Source organism: Phalacrocorax aristotelis, chromosome 2 (genome assembly GCF_949628215.1).
Source record: "Phalacrocorax aristotelis chromosome 2, bGulAri2.1, whole genome shotgun sequence".
Classification (NCBI taxonomy): Eukaryota; Metazoa; Chordata; class Aves; order Suliformes; family Phalacrocoracidae; genus Phalacrocorax; species Phalacrocorax aristotelis.
The window spans coordinates 53,410,112-53,435,295 of record NC_134277.1 but is presented as its reverse complement, the minus strand read 5'-3'; the positions used below and the strand labels follow the sequence as shown (position 1 = coordinate 53,435,295).

Sequence of the window (25,184 nt, the reverse complement as noted above, 5' to 3'; positions counted from 1 at the left end):
AATTATTTTACTAGTTGAATCAACTCCCAATAAGGCCTAGAAATCCTGACAAATGTTTCCAAGTATAAACCCAAAGAAAGTATTGTAAGCTTTAAAACTTCACTGCACAGCTTCAGCATTTTGACATGAGCAAGCAAAAAAATAAAGCCTTATGTCTCACTAGTTCAGACTTACTTAAGAGCTTTGCCCAGTACTTGTAAATTAGAATACTGGATAAGCTTTCTGTTGGTTGTAGCATAACAGAATCTTTGTAGCCATTTTTAAGTTTGATAACACAGGATAATGTCAGAATTAGGAACAAAAGCAAATAAAACTTCTTGACTGTGACTGAAATCTGAAGAAAGCAACCAAACCCAAACTGACAGTAGTACTGTGCTATTGCCTCATGTACAATCTTCCTTTTCTCTGTTTTAATTAGGTTAAGTTTAAGAATACAGATACCCTGCTGTTGAGATCATACCCATAACTGTGTAAGTGCTGCTACAAACATACCACTTTAGTCAATATTGGTAATGCCACCAGGATAACTTTATTCCACTCAAATCAATCATATTCTCATCCTTAATGATGCACTAGGGGTTTTTTTTTTTTGCATTCAAATATGCATATAAACATCCAAAAGTTACCATAACAGTTTTTAATAAAAAAAAACTAATGTACATGTTTTTTCCCCAGTATGCTATATTTTTCTTAAAAAGTACTGTATGTATCAAACATTTATGGTTTATCCCATCACTGTCAATTGTCTTTGAAGAGCTGTCAGAGATCTCCAACTTTAATGAACTTCTATATAGCCTCAAGAAAAAGCTTTTAGCTTTCTAAAGGTATGAGAAGAGGTTTAGTATTTTGTGGCATGAAGACAATATGCCATTAGCAAGTAATCCTTATGTATACAGTGTTCTTTCAAGAAAGATATAAACCCCAAATCCCAAGTGATCATTCATACCCTGCATAAAACTAGCACAGGATTATTCAGATGAATAGACAGCATTTGGAAAGGTCTGTCAACATTCAGATTTTTAACAGCTCTTTAAAGAGGTAATGGTGCAGATTAAGTACAAGCTTTTTGCCTCAGTATAATACACGTTTGAAATTAAAATAAAACATGGAAGACCAATATCTTTATATTTTATTCTTCAGAAAAAGAAGAATCTTAAAGAAAGCATTTAGTAGTCCACTTGTGCTTAAAATATTCAATGCATGAGAAAGCCAAAAGAAAAAAAAAATACACATTTTTTTACACCATGATCAAAAAGATAACATTATAAATTCTCAGAAATTGCACCGTATTTAAAATACTCTCTAGAATCTGCTCCACTTCTATGTATGGCTACTGAGGCTGCCTGACACAGTTCCTTTTCTACTTTAATTGCCAACCTGTGGAGGCCCTTCAGGGATGAGCGATGTGAAGAAAGTTGTGATAAAGGACCAAGCGGAAGCCATGAATCCAGGCTGCTGCTCTGTATTGGCATCTTCACCTGCATCTTCTCCACCGTCTTCATCAATCCCATCGTCCATAAGTCGCTCCTTTAAAAACAGAAATTGAAGCAATTCAGCTGCTTATTTTCAGAGCTCCAATATAAGGTAACCAGCATATCTTCCTACATTAAGTAACTTCTCTCAGAACAATCTCCTGAAGAATAACTAGCATGAAGGAAGTCTGTGACTGAAGTAGAGACAATCAGCAATTGTCAGTCTGGAAAAATACAGAATTTAAGCAGCAGGCACAACACTGAGGACAATGCTCAAAGCTTTCTGGTTAAACTGACTACATTTCATACAAGTTGACCTTCTGTCCAGACATTACAGTGTACTTGACAATATAATACATAGGAGTCTCGAAAGACATGTCTGCTCTTACTCACCATTTCTTCAAGGTCAGGATTATTTGCATGTTGCCCATCACGGTTCACTTCCATGTTATTGGCTGCCTGTTGTTGGCCTCCCTCTTGCCTAAAGGGGAACCATCCAGCTTGGTGTCTATGTAAGAAAATGGAAGAGTTGAAAACCTCTCTTTTGAAAGGAATAACGAGATTTTTCTGCTACAGCTAACTACTGCAGGAAATTATTCAAGTATTTTCAGATGAATGAAGCTACATGTATTTTTCTGCAAGTCTTACTTCTAGATCAAATGGCTATTCTTTGACATCTGGGTTAAGAAGGGTCATGCTAAGAGCGGTCCTTTAAGCTTCAGAAGTGCTGTTCACAGCCCTCTGTTCCAGAAGATGAATAATTTACCACGGTTAGGTGATTAAATATATAGAATACTTTCTTTGGGTCTCCTCCCCATTTTAAAATACTTGTTATATTAATTTTCAAAGGCAGCCTTAATTTTCATCGTTTGAAGTTAATTTTCTGTGGAAAACAAGAAGTTAAACTTAAGCTAAGGCTTGAACCATTTTACCATTGTAAATTAAATGAGCCTCTCCTACGTTTTCATGTGTCTATATTCTGATTTCAACTATCATATCTGCATGAGAGACAGAACAGCCCTGGTGAGAATGGAGACTACAGTGTTAAGGAAACTCTCAATAAGTTACATCAGTCCAAAATATCAAGCATTACTGCTGATTTCCACTTTATTTACACCACTAAGGTATTTTCATATATAAAAGGAAGTGATGACAACAGTACTGATATTTCTATTAAAAAAAAAAAAGAGCACTTAGGTCTTTATGATGCATTGTAAAAAAAAATATATCTTTTAAGTCCCTGCAATTCTATCAGATCTAGTATCCACTGGTGCAGTAGAACTACCTTGACTCTGCTTAACACAATTTACTGCACAAATCCCACGTGTTATTTTTGAGATATAAATGAGCTTAGCTCTGCAGTTTTGCGTTCATATCCAAGCAGTAAATGTTTTCAGTTAATGCAAGCATATGCTTGACCTATATGAACTTCCTTCCCCTCACACCCATTTTGTAAATTTCCATCCCAAAGTTCTACATTTCTACAGTACTGATCTGTTAATATCACGAATACTTAAGAGCACTGTATTTCAGGTGTAAGTAGTATCAAACTTACTGTAAAAATGTTTTGAGAATTGTTTCTTTTTTCATATCAGGTTCTCTGCTTGTTTGAATTTTTTTTTTAAAGACACCATACTGTAAAAGAGAAGTGCCTGAACTTTTGTATTTGGATATTTTTTTACAGTTTAAACGGATTATACACTAGCACCGTACTCCACTATCAGCTCTGCAGCTGTACTCAACTGTTGTACTCACAAATAAACCAGCAGCATGGCTCCCATTACCATGACAAATCGACTGAAGGAAGAATAGAAGTACACAATGCTCAGAAGAATTGCTGCTCTAGACAACGTATATATCCAGTCCAGCCAGTCCCGGTTGAAGTCCTCCTCATTCACTACCTGGCCACCTTGTGCATTCATCTGAACATTCGGGTTTACAGGCCTGTTCTCTTGGACGGCTACATTTGGCACTGCTGCAGGCTCATTTGCAGGAACACGTTCTGAATTTACAGCCTGGGCAACTGCAGGCCTCACTGGCTCAGTGCTTGAAGTCACTTGGGCTGAAACAGCAGCTTGGCTAAAAATTTAAACACAAAACTAGTTTGTCAAGAAAAAAAACCAACGCACCAAGATTTCTAAGCCTATTCTTGCCTTTTCTACATTAATAAAAACAATTTTTCAGATGTAATACACATCAAAACAAAGTACATTTTACCTTAAATCTTTACTTAATACATCATTAAATCCAGTTTTGGATTGGAATTAAATCCATCTGCTGGACAAAACTTCGTGTAAAACAGCATAGCCAGACAAAATAAAAACAGGCATTTTGATCCTGCAAACAACATTTAAGTTTTTAATACCTTCCTTTCATTAGCATAATGCAGTACTACCTAAGATAATGTAGACTTACTATTGCATGTAGTACTGACGTGCATACATTTGTTGCCACCAGATCATCTGTAAAGGACTGAATGCAGGATACATAGAAAATCCAGCAGGGACACCTTGGCCTGGAAACTGGTTGCCTACGTTGCTATGAAAGGATTTAAAGAAAAATATTCAGTTCTGAACTGCCACATTTATAAAATGCACTAATATTTTAAAAAAATTAAAGTAGCATTTTTCCTCTCATTTTTCCCCCTGCAATAGTGCACTGAAATAACACCAAAATATGTAGTGAGATCATCCCACCCACTCCAAAAAAGCACTGTATTTTCATACAAGGACGTTAATAAGCCAAGCTATTTCTACAGAAAGAGGATATATGTTTTTGTACTTAGATGTCTGTCACTAGATGCATCTTTGGGACAAAACTATATTGAAATTTTTTCAAAACTGTATATACAACTGCAGAAATTCTTCCATACAATTCCTTTTAAGATCAAAGGTCACCCTTAAGGCACTGCAAAAGCTGTAAAACAAAAAACTTACTAGCTTCTATAACTTACTTTTAGAAGCAATACCTGAAATACTACTGTGATCAAAGACATGAAGAAATGAACATGAGCAAAGACAAACTAATCTTTCAGTTGCATTCTTCAGAAGCTATATTTAAGAACTTTGTAAATTATTTACTTCCCGCCCCCCTCAATATTTTGGGCATAAGCAATTCTCATCCTTATGGGTTTTTAACTCTGGTTCACATGCAAGAGATACAAAGCTCCTATACATAAGTTTTAGGCTTGGTTTTGTCTGCTTTTAAACTTCTTAGCCTCTCTTACCTCCTAGAGCATATAGCATGTTTTGGCAAGATTTCCAACTCTTTCCCCAAAGATTTTGATGTAGTGAACTGTAGTAAACCAGGACATCTTTCAGGACAGCATGAGAGTATAAAGCATGAAGAAAAGTTTATTCAGACTGCAGGCAGCAAAAGCTGAGACTGCTGTAATTGCACTGCAGACTACACCTGTTCCCTAAGTAAGGCACTCCCTGCAAAGATATCACCAAGAGATTTCATTAGTCTACCAGGCATTCAGATACACAAGCCATGCCCAGAAAGAAGGATGGGAGGAAGACATTAAAATCTTTTTTCCATCTTACACATGATTAAGTATTTCACTGTAATTCTGGAAAAGAGCCTGCCATGCAACTCCATGATCTCTACTAACTGTTACGTTTGTATTTAGTCATAACCTGTTTTGACAATAATTTGGGGGGGAGGGGGAGGGAAGAAAGCAAAAGCTACTTTCCTGATACCACATACAAACTGAGATAATCATTGGCAATACTCTAGGTTCTAGGTTTCTTTCAAAAATTGCAAGGGTGAACTGGCAGCCTTGCTGATGCTACTTATTTATGGATAATTAACATGATGGAACAGCAAAGCTGTCAAGCTGATATGAAAAACATCAATCATGCTTTTACCTTTATGCTGCAAGCTTTAAGAATGTGTTTTTCTATCTTCTGAACTGGCAAACACTTTGAGAAGTAAGACTCCTCCAAAATTCGTAACACACACTGGCAAACACTTTGAGAAGTAAGACTCCTCCAAAATTCATAACACACTGACCCTCATAAAACATTTGACCCTCAAAACATAAAGGTGATTCAAACATTCTATGTGAGTGTCATTAGGTACTATATTGTGACAAATCACTGAGCAATGTCTCAATTTCAAACATGTAAAATATCTCATCGGGAGGTGAACAGGCAGTACCCGCTCACTGTTCAATCATACCTATTTCTCCAGCTCAGTCACCAATAAGCAGTGCTACCTAACTTGCCTGAGTTCTGCAGGAATTCACCAGTTTTTTCAGCATGGTTCTTTAAAACTGCTAAGTTGAGTTCAGCAACACTTGAGAGGCCTTAGGCTAATAGCTCTCCCTCACAGATACACCTTTTAGACATTACAGGATTTGAGCACCTACTTTTTTCCAAACTTTTTCAAAAAATTGCTTCCTTGATGTCTTAAAGCTTAACAGTAGAATAAGAAACAAGTCAACCAAGACAAACCTCAGAACATTTCAGTTATGTCATATTCTTTCCTTTCCCATTCAAATATTTTGGTGGGTTTTTTCTTTTTTTCCTTTTTCAACAGCTTTTCTAGGAGATGGGACTTTCTGAGAAGCAAGACTTAACTTTTCAAGATCTGACTCCATTAACAAGAAAAAGTAGACATCAATATTCAAGAACTGGCTTCTGCCTTAGAATGCCAACTAGCTCAGCAGTATTTTATTTGCTCAAACATCAGAATGAGGCAGATGTTGTCAATTATACAGCTATTACAGCTGCCGGGGTATTAAGTTAGCTTTTGAAATCCAGGAACAACTCTAAACACAGTGTAACATATTTCAGTGAGAAAAACCTCTCCAAAGGAAGCAGCTCTTCTTGGCAAAGCAAGCCCACTTGCTGTTAGAAGAAAAAGGAAAGTAGCATGTGCTTTCTCCTCATCTTTTTCTAAAAGGAGGAAAGAGAGGCAGGAAGCAGAGTATTTCAAAAGAATGGCAGCAACAGCACAAGAGCAGAGAAGCAAATTGGATAGGCACAGGCATTCCAAGATTGGAGAACAAAGCAGAGCAGACGGTAGAAGAACAGTTGGGTAAGTCAGAAAAAAGTTTAAGGTTCAAATGGTAGAGGTTGATTCAGAATATTCTGAAAACAGGCATGCTACTCCTTAAATGGCTAGAAAGCTCAGAATTACTTCTTTTGGTCTATGGAAGTCACCTAAAATGAACTAACTGGGATTCAATTTGAGGGTAAGGTCAGACTAGTTAGCTAGTGTCATCATGAAGATACTGCTTACCACTAATGGAAAAATAAGACTTTTTATTCAGACTTAAAAGCTCAATCTCTGCCATCGACATGACTGACAATAACTGCATTTGTTTAATGACCTTGACCCATAAAGACATTTAATTTAGTGTTAGTCTCACATGAGGCTGGGATATCAACTTGAAGTGATATCCTCTGCTATGTTATTCGCTACTTAAAAAAAATAGACCTAGAAAAGCTACTGATGAAGCAAGGTGTTTATGCACTAGGACACACTGCACGCTGTCAGTATGTCATTTTGTTGTTTGCTTTCAAACATTACTATGTACACAATACAAAAACATTTCATTAGATGGGCTGCCCACACTTGACAAATAATCTCACCGCTTTGATGTTTCTTGTCTGCTTACTGCTTCCAAGTACTCTCCAATCTGAAATGCAAGCCATTTCAGGACTGAGCCCATCTGTTCTGTTTGCACCTGCGTAGCACAGTGGGGCCCTGATCCTCAGCTAAGCCCACTGGAGCAGACAATGCTCTGCTTGCTCTCCACAGCGGACTGTCTCAGTAGATATATAAACTATTTGCCCAGTTCCACCTCAAGTCTAGATTTTTAGAAAACAGCACTTACAAAAGCTCAAAAGAGAGAGTTTTGAACTGCTTCCTCTGTAATATTTTAACAATACAAGTTAGCTGTTTTCCCAAATGGTATTCAACTCACACATTGAAGCCCTGTGCCAGGAACTGAAAAACTATCAAAATCTTTATTTAATCGCCTAACATTCATGTTACTTATTTGTACAAATTACTAATGAAAGTGTTGCAAAATGCTCAAGAAAACTGACCCTCACATACATTTTCAAACATCTGGAGACCTCCCCCCATCAGCAGAGCCTATAGTTCATCGTGCAGCTAGAATAAAATTTTAGTAAATTTCAGATATGAATCATCATTGTTCCTAGCAAGTCTCAGTCTGTGTATGAATTACATTAAAGATAGATTTCTTTGCCCCAAATGACATTTAAGAGAGCGGCTAAAACACAGAAGGCATTTCTCATTTCTGGAATACAAGTAGCGGTGCCCTGAAGCAAAACCAGATGCATCTGAGAAGATTACTGAAAGCATTAAAAAGGGTTTTTAAAGATGACAGCAAACTACAGCAGGCATTGACACAGACTGTTTGGAGTGGAGCACAGCCCGTGTCCAGCAGTCTGCAGCAATAATCTACCTTAAATTCTGAAAATGTTCTGCTAAATTATTTTTACAAAAAAGGCCTAAGATTATTTAGGGTTCATTTATTTTGGCATTTCTTTTCAGGTCAGGACTGCACTTTTGAAGCAAATCTCTACTTACTTCCTCTTACTACAGTTTTGTTTGCTAACACAGAATGTTCTTGGATCACCATCTGGATTCCTTTTGGATTACACTAAATTGAAAGATGTGACTTAAGAGCACTGAACAAACAGGCACCTATTCCAGGTGACCAAAATAAAGATAGTCCAAATAAGACATAAACCCCTGAAATATGTGCGGTGTTGATGCCAGATTCTCAGCACCTCTTTCTGTTTACAGATCCACTCCTCTTAATCCACATTACTTGCTAATACAGACATAGACTTAGTATTTTTATTTAAAGTTATTCTTTTTCTCAAACACAGTAATGTCTTCCAAACTGATGCTTCCTGCTGTATTTTAATTGAATTATTTCAGCTAAAAGACTGAACAACAGTTGTGTTGCCTTTCTGAAGACCATAGGCTATTCAGTTCAGCACGCATACTGATGAAAACCTCACTCTCAGGGAACGCTTCCATGAAAAGCTAATTAGAAAAACATTAAAACTTCTTACAGATTAGTAATTTACACAAACACAATAAATTGCTTCCCAAATTAATGTACATTACACCAAACAGCAGTCTTGACAGTCAGCCTAGTGTCACCTAGCTTTGCCATAAAGGCAAGTACAACCACTTCTGCAGAGGTGTATGTGGTCAGAATAACCTAAGTGCTCCACCCATTGCACAGCCAATTTCTTCCCAGACAACAGTGCATTTCAGATAAGCAATAAAAAGGACTTGAAGGAATTCAGGATGAAAAATAGTAAGACTAGTGAAGTCTAGGTTAACTCTAACAAGAGAGACAGTAAATTGAACTGAAACTAAGTTTTGAGTGGTTCCTGACATTTGTTTTCTTTCCAGTGACAGAAGCAATTGTTACTGTTAGCAGGTTCATAGATTTCGCCCCCCCTTCCCCCTCAGTCTCTAAAGAAAATCTCTAGAATCTATACAGTACTGGGAAATGCCTTGTCAGAAACAAATCTTTAAAGCATTCCCCAAGGAAATGACAGCTATCATCTCAGAATGCACTATCCTCCCACTTTCCCCTTGGAAGAAAATAAAGCTAAAAAACAAAGAAATGTTTAAGAAGCTGCAAAGGTCACATGGGTTAAAAATTCCTAAAGCTGCTTTTTAAGTGCAAACAAAATGACAGGCATCTTTAAAGTTACATAATAACAGATCTGATCTAGAAATGTACACTAGCTACATTTCATTGGTACATATGAAAATACTTTAAAACTCTGTTGGAGATATACAAGCACTTACATGTACTCGAAGCACCCTCATATCATTTCTACAGCTGAATCCAGTATGGGGAAGTGAAGAGTTACATCTTTTATGTGTCAAAAAGTAAGAACCATCTTATTCTGATAAGAATTTAGCATTGATGATTACAATAAAGGACTAGAAAAAGCAACAATTTTTCAGTTACATAACTAACTACATCCACTAGATAAATATTACAGCTGCACTTATCAACAGGAAGATGAGGGCAGAAAGGATGAAGAAAAAATAAAAGACAGCCTGAAGGGGAACACCAAGATCACTTGGTCTTTGACTGACTCCTGGCTAAAACATTACTGTTCATATTAAAAATGTTTCTAAATGTGACTTATGCTTCAAGATGAACTAGCCAAATCATTTTGCAGACCTAAAGGAACATAATTGTCACTGAACACTTAAAGTACTTTAAAGAGTATCAAAGAGCTGAGGATTGCTTCAATCTCACTTACCCTTGCATTAAATAAGGGAACTGGTGGCTTGGTACGGGATTGCTTTGTGCTTGCGGAAGATTACGATGCCTCACACCATCTGCACTAGTGTTCAACGATGTAGATGAAGCTTCTTGGTTTGTGGATGAGGCAGAAGTTGATCCAGAACGGTCCAAATTCTTAAAAATAAATAAAATTGAGGTTGGGGATCTTTTTGCCACAGTTAAAAGATTTACTACTGTGTCTTAATAAAAACCTATTTGCTTTAATGTTTTGTCACAAGTTTAATTGAGAATATAAGCACCAGGCAAGTCTTCTGGGGTTTTATTTGTCCTGGCAAGCCTTTAGTAAAAACAGAAATTCAAAATTGCACATATAAAAAGTGAAGTTTTCAGAAAGACTCAACACTTGATAGGTCCCAAAGAAAACCACAGATCATTGGGAATTAAAGTTTCAAAAAGCTGAACCAAAGTAAAGCTTAATCCAGAGAATATTTAGCAGCATCTAAAATTCTAGTGGCTACTGTTAACAAAAGTAACTACAACCTCAGGATACGACTTCATATTCAGAGATAATAGTGCTTGCAGTGGCTTAAAATACCATTCCTCTATTCCTGTCTTCAGCTTCCCTTCTACTCATCATCCTCTTCACTGGTGCCAGCTGCCCAATTCAAATTTCTCTACTCACTGCTGGGAGGGGGCAAGGGGTAGGAATAGGGAAGTGGCTTAGGCTCCCAGAAACATACCTAAAACTACTGTGTCAGACCTTCAATGCTTTCCAAGATCAATACTTAACCCTGGAAGAAGGGCAACAGCTGGCCCTCCTAGATTATTTGTCACTATAACAAAACTACAATTTGGCTGTTGAGATGCATTACTTTAGTTTTAATAAATCCCCAAATCCTGTTGCTAGGCATTACTGTAATGTTTACTCGGTAGAAAATGCTCTTCAACTTTGACAACTCAGGAAGCGAGGAGCTGCAATTACTTAAGACATCCATATCACATTTGCCCTACAAAGGAAAACAAAAAAAATTACCACTAGACAGTTGGGGGTGGGAATAAAGCTAAGCAAGTGGAAGAATAAAGGCCATTCAAGCTTTGGATTTAGGTTGTTTCCTTCAAGGTATTATAAACTTAACACTGTGCATACTGACCGCTTTAAACGGTCATTAATACAGTCATTTAAACAGGACATTTACAACTGATCTACGTAGCAATAAAACAATTACAAAGAAGGCACCCTGTATCCTGCTTGCAGAGATACAAATACAGCCTCCGAAAAAACAACGTAACTACTGTACACTCGCTACTATTGCTTAAGCCACCTGAATTTCTGACTGTCACATAGCAGTCAGAAACAGTACCCTATCAACAGAAGAATGAAGACAGCTTATAACCGGAAGGGTGTTTCCCGTACACTGATAATCAACATCACAGATGAGAAGGACTATAATGGTATCGTATACATTCCTTTCTGACTAACCTTCAAGGATCACTTAGCAATACTGCCAGCTCTGGAATAAGCCAAGAGAATTACAGTGAAGATGACCAAGGCATCAACAGAAACATTAACTGCCCTTCTGCTAAAACAGAGTACAATCAAAGAACATAATGATTTTTGGAGGGCATGAAGACAGAATGACTCGAAATACCCTAGCCAAGTGTTCTTTGAATAGCTTAATAAAGTGTTAAGAACACTTTCTACTTCTCACTGTCTTACAGACACTACGATTTGCTACATGAGTACTGTCCAATTTCTATCAATCAGAATAAGCACTGGCCAAGCTCCACCTGTCTATCTCACAACAAGGGCACCAATTTTACTGGTCTCTCTCCAGCAGTACAGTTTTCACAAAATAAATCAGAACTTGGGTTTGGTTGGTTTTTTAAAAAAAATCTGAATACACTGCTCAATTTCTGCCAAAGATATGGGGACATGGAAAAAAAGGAAAATGTACTTTTTGATAAAGAAGAGGTGTTAAAAATAGAGAACAGCTTACAAAAAAGTAGTACTTTATCATCTAACAAACATAATTGCATTAAAATTTGAAAAAGGTCATCTTTGTTTAAATAAAGTGACACCCTTACATAATCAAGTCTAATTGTACAAATTCATATGGCATGCTCTACTTTCACCACACTATTTTACAGTCAAATTTTTAAAATTAAAAGAGAAATTCCTGGAAGGCTTCCTCAGGGTAGAAGAAATTCACGTCCCGTGTATGAAAACAAACTCACTGAGCTACTGCTGGAGGTTGAAGTTCCATGACCTTCTCTACTGGTGCTGGGTTTTGGAGAACTTGGGGGCGTCCGGGAAGTACATACCAGATGAACCATATGATATTCATCTTGCTAAAAATTGAAGAAATTGAAGAGCTAAAGCAACAATATTTGAGAAATTTACAAACAAAAAAAGCCTTTCAAAATCCACTTTCAAAGCTACATTTGCAATCAGTAAAGAAACATTATACAAAATGGAGAGACCACAAAGCAAAAGTTGAGCCTAGCACAGGAGAAGTCCACTGTTTCCCAGCTAACATCTTCTTAGCAGTTATCCACGATAATATACTGAACATTCACTTACCCCTCAGTCTTCCCAAAAACTGCAGTTTAGCTGAACTAATGGAAGACCACACAGAGAAACACGAGGAAGTATATCATAAGCTTTAACTCTCACTTTGGAAAAATCTCAAACGCTTTACAGGGCTTGGTTTCCCTAAAGTTAAGAATGCTTATATTTGCACTGAGATCTAACAGAGAGTGTTATCCAATAAAGACATCAGGGTAAATGCAAAGTGTAGGCACTGGGATTCCACGAGCAGACCAAGATAAAAATATATCAGGCATTGTCTTCACCTCACTCCACCCTAAGCTCAGCTCAAGCCTAACCTGCAGATGCCCAACTGAAGAGCCCCTGCAGATATTCCACACTCAAGGAATGCTATTCAGTGCTATATGGAACTTGAGTATTCCTAAATATTTGAAAGTGAGGAATCAAACAAGTGGTACCACTTGAAGGCGTGTCAGCATGCAAGCAACCAGCCCACATCAATTCTTCATGGATACGCTCCCTCCCGCAACACAGATGCCATAACAGCTTCAATCTGAAGTACCAAGTGAAAACACCTCATGATATCAGCATGCCTGAAGCTTATATGGCCATAGCAACAGGAACAGCTATGACTGCATATTTAAACTGCACACTACAGCTTCCTCAGTAACCAAATGTTAAACAAGAAAAGCAGGAAAAAACCCTCCGTCCTCTTCTGAAACCAGCATGGTGCAGTCAAGCTGCAGTTTTTAATGAGATGACATTTAGAAATACCAGGTTTGGAGGGTTTTTTTTTTTAAACTGTAAAAAAAGTTACACACATTTACTAATTTTTAAGTTGTAATCTTTAGGAATAAAGAAAATTGGATAACTGCTTTTATACACCATTGTGCATTATTACTAGCATAGCCTATCCACACTAATTTAAACGCCTCCTCAGGTATCAGTTTCTAGCCCCAAGCACAACCTTGCTATTACATTAAGTGTAATTTCTTACTAGCTGGTCATAGTAAGCAACAATCAGAGAGCACTGAACGAAGGTGATCAGCATTCTGACCACATCAAAAGCTTTAAACCTAACTAGTTACCTTCTTTCTAGATAAGAACTTATGCTACTTGGAAAGGCAAAGGAAGCTAGACATATTACTTGCAGGCTTACAGTGTACAGCTGTATTCAGTGTGGCAGTTTATTATGTTTCTAATTTTACATAACATGCTAGACATCACTATGCTTGAAGGGTGCCAAGACTTCCAGCCTCAAGGTATTTTGTATCAGCAAATGATACTGAGCAGTATCAAGAGCAAGTATCACAAAGCTAAACTGAGAGTTTTAGTAAATCCTCAGATAATATTAGGAAATTATAGCTAATGAAGTAGGAATAATATGGCAGAGAATAAGACTGAAGAGTAATCTTACCTTTTTTTCCAAAAGCTCTTAAAATCTTGAGCACAAAAGCTCCTCCTCTTCCAACGTAAATTTTTAACATTATGCTTCAGACTGATGAGTATGTTCCTAAATTCACTAAATTTCTTTAACTAAACCCAAGGCCTATAGCTACTAAAGCATCTTTAAAGTAAAATATAACCCCTGTATAGTGAAGGAAGACATTATTTGGCAAAGTTTGTCCTCTAGCACATAAGCAAGGTTTGAAATTGTGTTTCCTAAAACTAGTCTGCTGTAAGCAGGCCAAGTGAAGTTAAGGGATTCAGACTTCATTTTGTCCTTAACAAGTAAAACTAAGCTTTGATGTAAGTTATATAACTACTTTCATGAACTTTTAAGTGGTACAGGACACATACGGGTTGGCAATAGTCCAGCTCCAGTTTTCCAGTAAACCTATACATAGTAAATTTCAATCATTTTTTGGTAAGCAGTTAAATCCAATTTAATAAAATCTACTTCAGAGTGAAGATTATAAAGTAACAACAGTGTTAGTCTACTCAAGCAATACCCAAGATTCCTCTGCATTGATTTCTCCATACTTAATAAGTAAGTTCATTTGCCCACTTTCACTAAAGCATTATTCCCCTTTAGAGACTTTCCTCCATACTAAAGCATAACCCACTCTTGCAGTCTGTACATTGATTTTTACCTTAATATACTACAAAAAAGTATCACTACCAACACCCAGGTACTGTATTACAGAGTTTACCTATTTCATAGGATTAAAAAACATATAATTGTTTAATGACCTAAAGTATTTTCTAAACATAGCTATTGATGCATTCTGATCTGTTTACAAGTTTAGACTACACAACATAATGCATTATGTTTTCCATTACCATTGAAATTGAAACAGAGTTCTTGATAATCTGCTCTAAATATCTTATTCTATACACTTTTAAGGACTTTACTAACATAAGAAAGTCCCTATTACTTAGTAGCAACATCAGATGTCACGTGTATTCAGGATTTGGCTTTAATATAAATGTTGACTGAAGAATCCAAAATTAGACTAGTAAAATTATTTTTTCCAAGATAAACCAGCAGAATAAAAAAATAAACACAAGAATCAACAAACTTTCAAACATCATAAGAAATGGTTAATAGACGATAAGTAAAAACAGAACAACAAAAAGCTTTCCCAGCAAAACCATTCAGGAATTTAGAATTCTGGTTTTGCATATAAATGTTACCCTTAATTTGCTTACACAAGTGCCATTTTTAATGCAAGTTCTTGGGTTTAAGTACATACAAGAAATTATTTCCCATACCAACACAAATGTGTTAAACGGTTCCATTTAGGTCATAGTGGGAACTGCCCAAAGAAGGCACTCTATACTACGTATCACTTGCTCTGGACTTACATAGCCCACCTGCTCTGCCACCAACTGGAAACATGCCTCAATCCACAAGTATAACAATCCTACACGCAAAGGGTATGTGAAAATACATTTCCTGAATGTATCGACATTATATGGTTACATCTCTCAATACAACAATGAAAATTTGAAGCTAAGCAACACAAATCTAATTTCCTATTTCCCAAAAAGGGATTTTGATCAAATATCATATGGTGTTCATATAAAGCTTACTTTTCTGAGAACGTCTTTCAGCTGCAGATGATCAGGAAGCAGTCTGCCAGAATACACCAGTCTCTGATCCTTTGTAGACTAGGAGATGGGACAAAGAAAGGAATTTAGCTTTTTCCTGCTGTACAGATATACAGCTGGAGATAACATTTGCAGATGAGAAAACCCCTTAAAATTCCAACCACCAACAGATAGTCTTAAAAACATTTCAGAGGCTTCACAAGCCCAACTCACAAATTAATTCTGAAAAAGAATTCTGCTATCATGCACTCAGCAAGAGCGCCATAACAATTAACACTACTTAACTGACAAATGCTGCTCAAGAGAACTATCAAGTATATTCAAAGATCCCTTCCTTTTAAATATTTCTTCTTTACCCTGCTCCCATTCCCAGGCACTTGCTGAAAAGTAGATGGAAAGAAATCCCCCCCCAAATAGTAGAATGATGGAACGATAATTAAAATATACAGAAGAAGGGCACAAATTTCTATCTTTTTCAGCAGAGAATGTCTGTTATTAGTCCCTGCCCCCATCCCCACAACCTCCCCATCATCTCCCCCCCCCCCAAAAAAAGAAGTCACAAGAGTAAACAAGTAGGAAAACATTAAAAAGCATGAAGCAGCAAGATGATTTTTTTTTTTTTTAAGGTAGCCTGCAAACTTTGGTGAGCTTTTTTGCCTGTTCTTACACTTCCACAGTGCAAACAAAACTGTTTTTTTAAAACAAATTATGCCCTATTCATAAGGTAATAACTTTTAATTATTCTACACAAAAGAGATAATGATTAAATTCTTTTTAAAAGGAAGCTATCTGGGGTACCTATCTACAGTAAGATGTCCAGTACAGTAAAGTCTACTTGGTTAAAGAAAACAAGCAAACAAAAACCCCAACCCCATGCAATTCAGTTTATGCTGTCAGAGTTTTAAATAGTCTTAATACTAGTGGGTCGCTAGCATGCTGAAACTATGTGAATAAACAGCTCCCCCATCTTGTTTTTTTTGTTTTGAAAAAAGCTCCTTAAAATTCTTTTAATATGGATGAATATTTAAGAGAATCCAACTACTGTTTGCATCCTAAATTAATACAATAGGGTTTATCACTTGAAAGAGCATGCTAAGATAAGCAAATTCTAAATGAAGAAATCTAGCCTAAATATCAGTGGAACAGACATGCATTATCAGTATGAAATATTTGAAGAATTTCCCCATCATGCAAACAGCTAGTCTTACAACATTTCACCTCTTTCTCTCCTAGCCTTCTGTTGCTCACTCTGCAGTCTTATTCATGCTAATACTAAGACACAAATACCTGAAATCCAGATCTCTGATTAGAAAAAGCTTTCACAGGAGTTTTGACTTTTTTCTTTCTTGCAGTTGCCTTTTACAGATTCCCTATAACTCAGCAGACCACAGAAAAGTTGCAGAACTTGTTTTTTCCCTTAAAAAAAATCAGGTCATATAACTAGAAAAAAATGATAGATACTCTAAGCAAATAATTATATATTAAATCTGAGAAGATTTTGCATTTTTTTCCCCAAATTCATACTAGCTATTCATGATTAAATACATGAGTGCATAACCTGTCACATATAGTACAGAACCGTTTATCACTGCTACTGAAGAAACGTTTTCTATATTCTGCAATTTTCTGTATTTTGCATTAGTGACATAACACACTATTTTTGTAAGTCTCAACACAGGGAACTATTTATTTGCAGCTCCAATGGATAAAATACTGCAATTAATTCAACATCATGCTGTACTATTTCTATTTACATTTAGAACAACAAAAAATTACTCTCTCTCTCACGTCAGACTAATTTCTTTTCAACTATACCATTTGGTTGCTCCTTTCAAGCCGGAACTATCTGCTAAAAGAATACAAGCTTACTTGCATTTCATATTTCGGAAAGGCCTTAGAAAAACTTGAATTTGCAGCATGCACTGAGATTACAGAAAACTGACTTCCTGTAAATTAGAAACTTGTTGCTTTAGAACAGCCAGAGGAACCAGAAGAAAAGCCTCAGAAACCTTGTTTCTGGGTCCTGAGATAGATTATCTGGAGATTAATGAGAACAGGTAAACTGTTAACACAAAACAAGCAAAACACAACAACAACAAAAAACCCAAACTCCAAATCTTTGTACCATCATCCAACATGACAATAGAGTGCTGTTTTGCCTGTCCCACTCACAGTACAGCTTTCTATATGGTCAAACTCAAGATTCTTTTCTTCAGTACCTTATATATGAACCTCCCCTCAACCCCATCTAATTACATACCTCTCAAAGACAAGTAATGCAAATTACTTTTTTTAGTATGAATACTTAGAGAAGAAACTGCTAGATTAAAATGACCCCTCAAAACTGACTACTACATAGCCTTCAGTAATGTATTTCAGCTCCCTACAAAGCCACAAAAGAAAAGGTTACACATACTCTGAGTACTGTTCATCATGCTAAGCTAGACACGTTAATGTGGGAAGATGAGGTGTTAAACCCCACACTCCTCCCTGCTTAACTTAAATATGTAACTGCACTACAGGATTACCACTTGCAATTCTTAAGATGAAAGCCTTCTTGGAATTCTGAAATGTGGGGGTTTTTAAATGCAGATGGAAGAAGAGCTGATAAAGGTGAAAACACAGTAATTCACATACATGCCAAAGTAAATGGAAAAGGCATTCAACTCATCCTCTGCAGAGGAGGTTCACTATCATACCTCCTGCTTCAAGAACAGCATGCTCCATGCTATGCCAAACACTGAACTGTGATGCAAAAAACACTTAAAAAAATATAATTATTTTTTTCCCCATTTTCAGAAGAAGCACATATCATCAGACAGAATTATTCTAGAACCTGAAGTTTATGAGTGAGGTGGAAGACAGTTCTCAGATCATAACCTAAATGTTATGTATTTAAAACTACGAGTTCATCAGCTAGTGGGGTATTTTTCTTCCCTTTTTCAAGAAAGACTCCTCCTGCAGTGCTTAGTCCAAGTTAGCTATGCCCAGCACATTACCAAAATTAAGCTACAGCAGCACCTTCCTTTAGAAACATACCTTATTTCTGAGCTATCCTGTTTCACCTACAAGACATTCCTTTTTTTGGTCACTCAGCCTCCCTCCCATTCTTCCATAGGAAATAAAAATCCAAACAACGACATCTGGTTAGAACTGTGGGTGAAGTATATACTAGATGACAGGTACTAAAGGAAATGAGAAACAGCAGTTTTAAATTAATGTTTATGGGTGTAATCAATGCAGCAGTTAATGCACTGAATGTAAGATCTGCCAGACAGGCATGCAGGTTGATTTTCCAAGTTTTCCTTTCTTAAGTAAATATTTCATTTAGGGACACTATAACTGCAGTACTCTAGCTATGAAAAATCGGTCCAGTCAGGGGAAAAAATATTGATGAATCCACAAACTAACTTAACACTGTTATAAACTCATTTAGCTTATTTAGTGACTTCCTTTAGTAAGTATACCAACTTTAATAACAACTAAACCAATTTACATCTGCCTGTACCTGGATTTTGTACATATTTAGCTAAGTTAGTTTACGCAAATTAATCTGGAGAAATCACAAACAACACTGCCTCAAGGCCTAACTTCTCATTTGCCTATTTTAACCATCTCATTTTCTGAAGATACACTCTTAATAAATTGTACGTTTAAGGACGACATTTACAGTTGCCATCAGTTTACTAATTTACAGATGCATATAGAAGAACGAGGTACAAGTCACACGTGAAAACTTGAAAGACTACATATAGCAGTGACAGCAGCCGATTTTATTTTACACCCTTCCCTTCAAGAACACTGCAATACCTGTACAGAGCATCTGTGCTCTGATGTACTCGTGTACTCTTAAAATAGCATTGTAATAGGAGTTATTTCCAGGACCTATCATATTCAAGGAATGTAAAACTTTGATTGACAAGCTTTGGGCACTGATCTGGTTTAAAAAAAAAAAGAAAAAAAGGAGGGGTAAAAAAGCTCCTAAAAAGAAATATTAAAACAAATTTGAAAAAAAGCAGTAACACCCAGTATCGAAAGCGTATCAGGCCAAAAATATACTTTTCAATTTTACTATACATAGGAGGCATCCTATTAAACACCTTTCTCCCCTCCCATGTTATTACTTTAATTTGAAAGGTTATATGAAATAAAAATACTGTGTTCAGTTACTAGTTTAATTGAAAGTACAGTAAATCCAAATTAAATCGGAATTCCTGAGATCGTTTTCCGCACAGAAACTGCCCATTCTTTAACCCAGCACAATTTTGGGAAAGCCACGTTGAGGAACCAACTTGCAACAGATGATGTTCCAGGAAACCGAAATTTAATATTATACTACTGGTTAAAGCCTACAGTGCAACATAAAAACCTTTTGTTCATTAAGGATTCTTCCTAGAAGCCCAGTTTAGCAAGATCATACAATGAGTCAGAAAACTAGTGTTTAAACACAAATACGTCACAGGAGGAGATCCTAGTGAGGAGGAAGAAGTAGCAATCAGCTGAAGTCATATATTTCTTCTTTTCTTCACAGCAGATAGGCTCTCTAAGCAGAGAATTACTTGCAGCAATAACTAAATCCACAAACTCTTAAATACTGCTTAACAGATCTCAATGTACCAGTGACACAGCCTAAGTTGTTGACTGCTTTTCTTCCAGTTTCTCTGAAACGCAGAAACCCCCCATCACACAAAGCCACTATTTTGCCTTTTTTCCTCTTAAAAAAAAAAAAAAAAAGAAATCAACAGTGCCAATAATTTTTCTGTTGAACTCGGTGAATACTAATCACTTACAACATAAACACAACCTTTTTCTGATGTTTTCTACAGCAAGGTCTAGGCCCCAAATGCTGCCACAACGTGGAAGCAAAGTCACTCCCTTTATACAGTTTTCTGGAACAGATTTTCAAATATATTGTTCTGCATGACTGCCCATTCTAAACAGGTACAGTATTAACTTTCTATTATTATCTGTATGGTTTTTCATAGCCTCTTTTTAATTGCCAAATTTAGAACTTAAAAGAATTTAAAATAAATAATCTTCCTCAGTGAACAAAAAAACCCCTTTTATATTAAGTTTCAAAATACAGTCACAACCATCACAAAAGTTTGTAGACCATCTGAGAGCAGAGTTTTCAGCACAACCTCAAATAATGGCATTTCAAAGTGGAAAAAAAAATAAAGAGGAAAACAATTGTGGAGTTTGTGACATACTGTGTTTAAAATAATATTATGAATAAAAATCTACCTTCTCCACACCTCAGTGAATTCATGAGAACTTTAGCTATATTGCTTAAATCCTGTAACGGCTTTAGACAGAACTCTTACATTTACAGAAGTTAGTCTTAAATTGAGGTAACTGAGGTATCTAAATCCCAGTTCCCAAAAAAGCAAAACGGAGCATTAATAAGCGCCTTCAGCAATACCACCTTTCAGGATGCTATACTGTGATCTTCTTAAAACATATAAAGGAGCAGCTATTTATATTGCCAACTTTCCTGAAAGCAGAGACCCAGCCACTGCCTTCGCACAGGCAGCTCTTTGGCAGCAGGGCTCTTCCTTGTTTATTTTGCAAACCACCTGAGCAAAGTCTTGATCGACTGTCCAGAAGTTACTGCAACGCCAGTCCCACCGACAAGATGAAGAAAAGAGGGCTGGCCGACAACTCACCGGCTTACTGGGGTAGACTTTAGAGAGGTGAGATTTTAGCTTGCCCACAGTCCAGTCCAGAAAGCAGTTAATGGTCTGGTCGGTGTATTTCTGGTTGGGGGCCTTGATGATGAGGGTCACCGGGTGATCCACCACGCTTTGGTCCATGCTGCTGGCAGGGGCGGCCGGCCCTACCCCCCTCTCCGTCTGTCTGTCTCTCCCCGGGGAGACGAAGCCGCTCGAAGCTCTGGGCGCTGCTTCAGCGGCCGGGGGCGAACTTCCCGGGGGAGCCCATCCCCGTGCTGGCGCTCACAGGGCGGCGGCACCGGCCGAGGTCTGCCCGCCAGGCGGGGGAGGGAGGAAGAAGTAGAGAGAGGGGCGGCTTAGCACGTCACACACACGCACCCCCCCCCCCCCCCCCCCCCCCCCCCATCCCGTAACCACAGTGACGGGGGCTCGCGCGGAGCCGAAGGGCGCACCCACCCGCCCACCCCGCCTCCCGGACACCCTCCCGCTGCGCCCGCACCCGCGGAGAGGGAGAGGAGACGGGAGGCAGCACCGGTACCCGGAACGCGTCCGCCCGGGCTAGGCTGGGCTGGGCTAAGGCCCCGCCGCACCGCCGCGACCTCCGGCCCGCTGCCGTTTGCGTAAAATGGAGACCGGAAGCGCGGCGGCGTCTCTCTCCCCCTCCCTTCGTCCTCCGCGCCGCTAGGGGGCGCCCGCGGGCTGAGCGCCGCCTCCGGGCGGGGGAGTGTGGCGCAATGGCGGCGCGTGTGACGGGAGCGGCGAGGCGGGGCAGTTCCCTGTCAGGGAGGCGTCGCGGTCCTCCCGCCGAGGAGGGAGCGGTGAAGAAAGGGAGGGGAAAACCTGTGCCGGCGGGGCAGGGCTCGGGCGTTTTGAAATGATGCTTCGCAGCGGGGCGGGGCGTGGGGAAACCGAGGAGCGGGGCCGGCGGAAGCGCTGGTCTTCAGTCTCGGCGGGCTTCGTGTTTGTGGCCGTGAGAGGAGGCCCGCGGTGCAGGATGTGGGGTGTCCACCAGCTCCTTGCGTCAGGATGCTGGCTCACGAGACGGTCTGAAGACTGAAGAGGTCAAGTGCTTATTAGCAACGGAATTAAAACTTTATTACTTGTTGCGTGGCTCGCCTCCATCGCCATCGTGTGGGAACACCTCGGTGTATCTATCCCCAATACCCTTGTGAGGTCAGGTAATACTCTTTTATAACCAGAATGGAGGCATAGGAAGAGGTTTGCCATATGTCACACAAAAGACCTGTCTAAAGTAATAAAACAAGCTTCTGAACTCCCAAGTTAGCATTATAAACTTCTGATAATCTTACGTGATTTTCAGTTGCTGAAAATAAAATCCTTTAAAGGATAACCTAGGAGTTTGATGGATAAAATGACAATGAATAAGGGAACAGTTCAGTTCATTATCCTCCTGCTAAGGATCTCTGCAGTAAAAGTTGGCATCATTAACTTGATAATAAACGGCTTATAAAAAATATTTTAAACTGTATCTTGAAAAGAACCAAGAAACAATGCATTCTTTCCTGCAGTCTTCAAATGCTATATGTAATGACAGAAGGCACAAAAGTTTCAGACAGGTTTGATTTTTCAAGTAGATTGTGTCCCCTTAATGCCAAAGCATCGTACCTTCATTAAGCTCCGCAGTATGAACAAGGAGTGAGACACAAAGTTTGCTAATAAAGAAAGGACCCTAAGGAACTCCAGCGTCTGAAGGGAAAGATAAAAAGAAGAGCCTGAAGGAATATTGTTAGCACCCATGCCCCAATTCTTCTTTTGAAATAGAATCTGGATACAGGCAACAGCTAATGTGAGACTTTGCAAAAACAGAGTAAATAGTGTTAATTTTTATGTTTATTGACTTTTAATTCTTTTTCTCTACAACCATTCCTCCGCATACTTTGTGTTTGGCATGGAGCATGGGACATCTGTGTTTCTACAGCACCTGTTACCCCTGAGGTGGCTTATCAGGTCGTAGATGTGGACAACTGGTACTTGACAGCACCTTCAAATGTAGTATTTGACATACTCATATTGGTTTCCCAGGTCCCTTCCTTGTTATATAATAACAACTATTTGCATTTGAAATTCTGAACATGCTGTCATTACCAGGGCACACAACTTGGAATTCCCAAGAGTAGAATTTCCAAGCTCTAGTCAAATACTTGTACATAGGGTGCTGCACCAAAATGGGTCAGCTAGGTGAGCTCTTGCAAGAATTAGTAAACAAAAACCAAGGCAAATGGTAAGTTTTAAACTTTGCATTTAGGATGGTTGCAATTTTATTCTTTGACAATTTGACCGCCTACATGCACACAGTATTTCTATAACACACCCATTAGCTACTTTAAAAAACTCCAGACTTGGGATGACCAAGAAATCTCCTGAGTCACAGCCTGAGAAAGATGAGGTCTTTTCTGTGGTGTCATTTCAGAAGCTGCATGTGGTGCCAGCTCTATGAGCAGATCCCTGTACTGTGCACAGGCCCTCGGGGCAGAATTACACCTGCAGCGATCTTGTTAAGGACTAAAACTTAAAACCTGGTAAAAACAGTTTGACATTAATTTATGTTCCAGAAAACATTTTATGAATATGTTTTATGAATAGACATTGTGAGTTGTTATAAAGTATCACACCAAGAGGCCGTCTGATATTTTAACATGCAAGAAGTGATGTCGTTATTTTTGTCTGACTTGACACACCTTGACAAAGCCACAGTAATCCTTTTGCATAGTTGTATTGTCTGTGACATCTCTGTAGTTCAGAGGAAAAATTATGGCAAATCATCTTTAAGAATGCCAAAACTTTTTTTCTAAATAACGGAATTTATGCATTAAAATGTTATGAAAGACAGAGGTCCATCTTCTGACTCTTGAGGTAGCTAAAACAGGTACCTGATTTGAAAGCTGAGGCTTCTTATACAGCCATTAGAATATCCAAGGGAAAATTCAGAGCATGTAAGATCTTACATCTCTAGGTTCTTGACAAAGTTAGGCACAGAAGATATATTGTATGGTTAATCTATGCTGATACCCTTTTATCCAATTGGAATAGATCAAAACCTCAAGTTATTGCCAGTAAAATATCTTCTCTGTTTCTTGATTTTTTCCTATTCATTTATTTTCTGATAGGATAGTGATTGCACAGTCTAAAATCTCTGGATCACCTTTTTCTTTCATTCCTCTGCACAAACCAGCCGGGCTCAGCCTAGGTGCTTTAACACCATGTAAAGTCATAGCAGTTATAAGCTGGGTTGTAACTAGTGAATTCAGCCTCTTCTGCTATTTATACTAATAGCTGGGGTCATGTGAAATTACTGACCTTTATGTGGGATGACAACCAGAAAGAACTTGAGAATCTGTATGCTCAGAAATATCAGTTTTCTCCAAGACTTTAAAATCTCTGCCTTCAACAAGGATTCCCACATTCCTTCTTCGGAACAAACGGCTTTAAGAAAAGGGATATTTCAGCACCTGCCAGGATTTTCTGTTCTAAATCACAGACTTTACATTTCATTTAATGATCTGGAAAACTTGATGTACAAGGAGGAAACAGTGGGTTTGTGCTGTTTGTGCTCCTTTCAGTTGTATACTTGAAGCCAGAGAGGTTTATTCCTGAAGAAAACTAAGGGAAAGGTCATGTTCACATGGGTTTTCTCACTCTGGAATTGTATATCATCTCTTCTGTACTAGAAATTCTGCTAATTCTCAACAGTACCGTAGGAATTTCCATAATGGATTTCTATGAGCAAAAATGGCTCTGGAAGCCTTCTTGTTGCCGTATTCGCAACACTGACTACATGTCTTTCAACAAGAGGTACACAATTTGTCAGTCCTGATATTTCTGTAAGCCAACAAGCTGAAATGCATATATATTTAAATATAATAATGGGCTTCTCAGTTGTTTGTCAGGACGTATACACTAAAACTGATGTTTTCTATACACACCAGTTGATCCTCCCCCTAACCTTTGAGCCCAGTGGCCAATTCCCATCAAAATTCACAAGAGAGAGCTGTCTCGGGTATTACAGTACTGAAGGTTTCAAGAACTAAGGGACTGGAGAGAGAGAGAGAGACCTTACAAGCATATCATCTGATAAGAAAGCTAATAAGCCTTCTCCTTTCTAGCCACGAGAGAATTCAAATGGAACAGGGTGAGAGGGAAATAAGAACTAC

General features: G+C 38.2%; 1 protein-coding gene across 6 annotated transcripts; it reads right to left on the bottom strand.

Moving 5' to 3' along the window:
- Window positions 1–506: 506 nt before the first annotated feature.
- HERPUD2 (HERPUD family member 2) lies at window positions 507–21,733 on the bottom strand. Of its 6 annotated transcripts, none has more exons than XM_075083591.1 (9): window positions 21,551–21,733; window positions 21,007–21,321; window positions 15,323–15,400; window positions 11,974–12,087; window positions 9,755–9,912; window positions 3,888–4,010; window positions 3,228–3,551; window positions 1,866–1,980; window positions 507–1,527 (listed from the first exon to the last, which is right to left on the bottom strand). In XM_075083591.1, exons 2-9 carry the CDS (start codon window positions 21,151–21,153, stop codon window positions 1,366–1,368), a joined length of 1,221 nt encoding a protein of 406 aa, XP_074939692.1. In that variant the 5' UTR covers window positions 21,154–21,321; window positions 21,551–21,733; the 3' UTR covers window positions 507–1,365. The 6 variants fall into 6 exon arrangements, with proteins under 6 accessions (XP_074939692.1, XP_074939694.1, XP_074939693.1 ...); XM_075083593.1 differs by having other exon boundaries at window positions 21,545–21,673; XM_075083592.1 differs by having other exon boundaries at window positions 21,512–21,667.
- Between the last annotated feature and the right edge of the window lie 3,451 nt (window positions 21,734–25,184).